Source organism: Acanthisitta chloris, unplaced genomic scaffold (genome assembly GCF_000695815.1).
Source record: "Acanthisitta chloris isolate BGI_N310 unplaced genomic scaffold, ASM69581v1 C16833040, whole genome shotgun sequence".
Classification (NCBI taxonomy): Eukaryota; Metazoa; Chordata; class Aves; order Passeriformes; family Acanthisittidae; genus Acanthisitta; species Acanthisitta chloris.
The window spans coordinates 1-2,831 of record NW_008703396.1 but is presented as its reverse complement, the minus strand read 5'-3'; the positions used below and the strand labels follow the sequence as shown (position 1 = coordinate 2,831).

Below are 2,831 nucleotides of genomic sequence, written 5' to 3'. Positions count from 1 at the left end.
TTGGGAAGATATTTAAGACAACACATTTGTTTCTAGACAAACTCAAGCCATTTCACAGTATTTTAACCATTTCTCTTAACCCTGATCAGGTAATGTATTTAGCTAACATTGTTAAGCAACATAAGAGTGAAACCCTAGGAGTAACCACTCGTTTTGTTATGGAATGTCTCTGTGCTCAGCCCTTCCAAACTGTTGAGAACCACTACAGATGTGGCAGACAATGAAAAGAAAAACCACACTCCCACACAGGCACACAACTTGCAAAACAGGAAAGTATCTGCTCCACCCATCATCTATAAGCTATGCTCATCAGGACCTGAAACCTGAAAGTCACTCAGGAGAAGGTTTTGAACACCATGGGTGGAGAACCACTTAATCCACTCAGAAAGCACAATTAAGTCAGTTTCAAGGGAGGAAGGAGCTCACACTGCCCCAAAAGATGGTACAAACCATCAGGCAAGGAAGGAAGGAGTCAATCCAAGAGAAGTTGCACTGCACAAGGTTCACCTACTCGGATGTGTGAGCCCACTTGTGTGGCTGTGACTATCGGGCGCTGCGCAGTCCGGTACGGCGCGAAGGACTGAACAGTACAGGAAATTACCACTCAAGCACAACGTGAGGAACAACTTACACAGAGCAGCTAAGACTATTAAAAACCATTAAAAGCATTTTTGTTTCTATTTGTGGTAAACATTACACAATCACAATGAGGTTTCTAAAACAAGCACTACCTTAGGGCTCTTTTACTAGAGAATGCAACAAAGTAAGTTCTGCTTTTCTTAGTTAGAATTATCCTATCGATTAAGTTTGGTAATTGCTACAAAAGTACCACAAGAGTTCTCATGCTGAAAAGATGAAGGAGAAAGCTTTAAACAATTGCCTCATGCCTTGGAAAACATCTTTGACCAGCTCACCTCGGAACTGGACCCAAGAGAAGCACTTAACTAGGTGCTCATGGAAGAGAAGATTACTTCTAAGCTTTAAGAATACAAATTCTCTTATTATTTCATGAATCAAATCCCTAATCTTAACAAGCATTTTGGACTATAGAGCTATCTGTGCAATCTGCAGAGTGCTACAGGAAAAGCCTGTAAGAGAGGGGGCAAAAAAGTGTTGAAACTCACTCTTATGGTTTCAGATGCAAAATGGCCTTCATTGATCATCTGATTTCCAGTCTCATCCAGTTTGATGATGGCCCCTGAATTGGCCTGCACCTCAGCTTCAAAGGCTTGGTGCTTCTGCAGCTTCCCCTGCAAGCAAGACAAAGCACACGGCTGAGATTCGGTGCACAGTCTCCTCCACCTCCCCCAGCATCAGCGTTTGTCCTGCCTTTTGTGCACATTCAGTACTGACAAACAAACCATAAAGCAGCACAGGTGGAATCAGCTGTACCATGTGGTTCCTGGGTGGACTCAAACCCCCCAATATCAGTTACATCATTCCTGTGCTTGCTCTTGCCCCCCAGAGTGTTCAAACACCTCGGAACACACCAGCTAGCCCCACCCACAACAGTTTGTTTTCTACAAACATCTTTTCTTCTGTGGAAAAAATAAGTGATAATTCACATTTATTCACAGAGCCAAAGAGTCCAACAAATGCCAGGATGAAGCAAAGCTGGTTTCACACTACATTAGGCAACTTTTTTCTGTGCTGATGAAGCATCTAATCCATTATTAGCAGCATTCCAATTATACCAGCAAGGAAACCAGGCTTTTGAAGAGCACTTTACAAGGTCATGGGTATTTGCATCCATCTTGGCTCTTCACTCTCAGTCTCATTTCTGCATTTGTTCTATCCCAGTTGACCTGCAATGCCCTAAAATTAACAGTACAGGAAACACAACATGGCACTAGGACTTGCCTGCAAATTGCTCGGGTCTTTGTAATTTTCATCAGATGCTATCTGCAGTTTCTCTTGGATCCATTTTTCCAGCTCATCTGCATCACGCTGGAAAAACTGGAATCGGTAGGAATCCTCAAGTTTTTGGCGCCTTAGAGAAGATAATTCCTTGAACTTGTGGTAATGGTCCAAGACTTGCTGACGCCTTTCTTGGATATCTTCTGCTGTTTCCAACACTTTTACACCACTCGGATCCATTTTCTGAAAGCCAAAAAGAAGCACAACATTATCTTTGTCTTGTAAAGCACCAGAAGGGCAGGAAGAGATCCATGCAAAGAAAGGTGCTCTGTAACATCACGTGTGGTTTACTTACAGTCTCACTGTGTGTTTGCAGGTTGGGATACAAAATATCAATATCTTGCATATAAATACACACTTCTAGCAGGAAAGAACGGGAAAGGAATATTGACAAAGACATTTAACATGTGCTTGGTTTGGACCAACATGGCTGCAGTCGTGTAAGGGCTGTGTCATCCCAAATTGTGCCATGCAAGTGTCTGGTGCAGGTGTTAAACATGTGGTTTGTGCACACGTGTAGGTACACAGGCATAAAAGATTCCTTGTACAGCACACACAACCTGGAAACATCTTATTGAAAGTACTCAACACAGATAAAGTAAGGATATTGCTGTTCTGTGAACAGCAGTTAACTGGTCCACATGGACCTCTATGTATTTTACACACACATCTCTGATGTGTCTCTGCTTTGTTCTTTCAACTGAAACAAGCTACAAACACAACCTGCCACTCTCTACATAAACTTTCAAAAGCCATGAGAGGCTTCAAAGATCTGACCTCAGCCGAGCAACTCAAGGAGCACCTTGTATAAGCAGTGATCTCACTCTGACTGAACATTCTCCTACATTGCTTTCTATACTAGACACTGATATTGTTCCCACACACAGCAGAGACCTGACTACTGCTCTGCTGTA

General features: G+C 42.6%; 1 protein-coding gene across 1 annotated transcript; it reads right to left on the bottom strand.

The window, feature by feature from the left end:
- Nucleotides 1-1,124: 1,124 nt before the first annotated feature.
- On the bottom strand, nt 1,125-2,097 carry LOC103810427 (spectrin alpha chain, non-erythrocytic 1-like; the record flags this gene model as incomplete). Its single annotated transcript, XM_009083323.1, has 2 exons — nt 1,861-2,097; nt 1,125-1,250 (listed from the first exon to the last, which is right to left on the bottom strand). Coding segments are annotated over exons 1-2 (363 nt in total), but the record flags the coding sequence as incomplete, so codon positions are not given.
- Between the last annotated feature and the right edge of the window lie 734 nt (nt 2,098-2,831).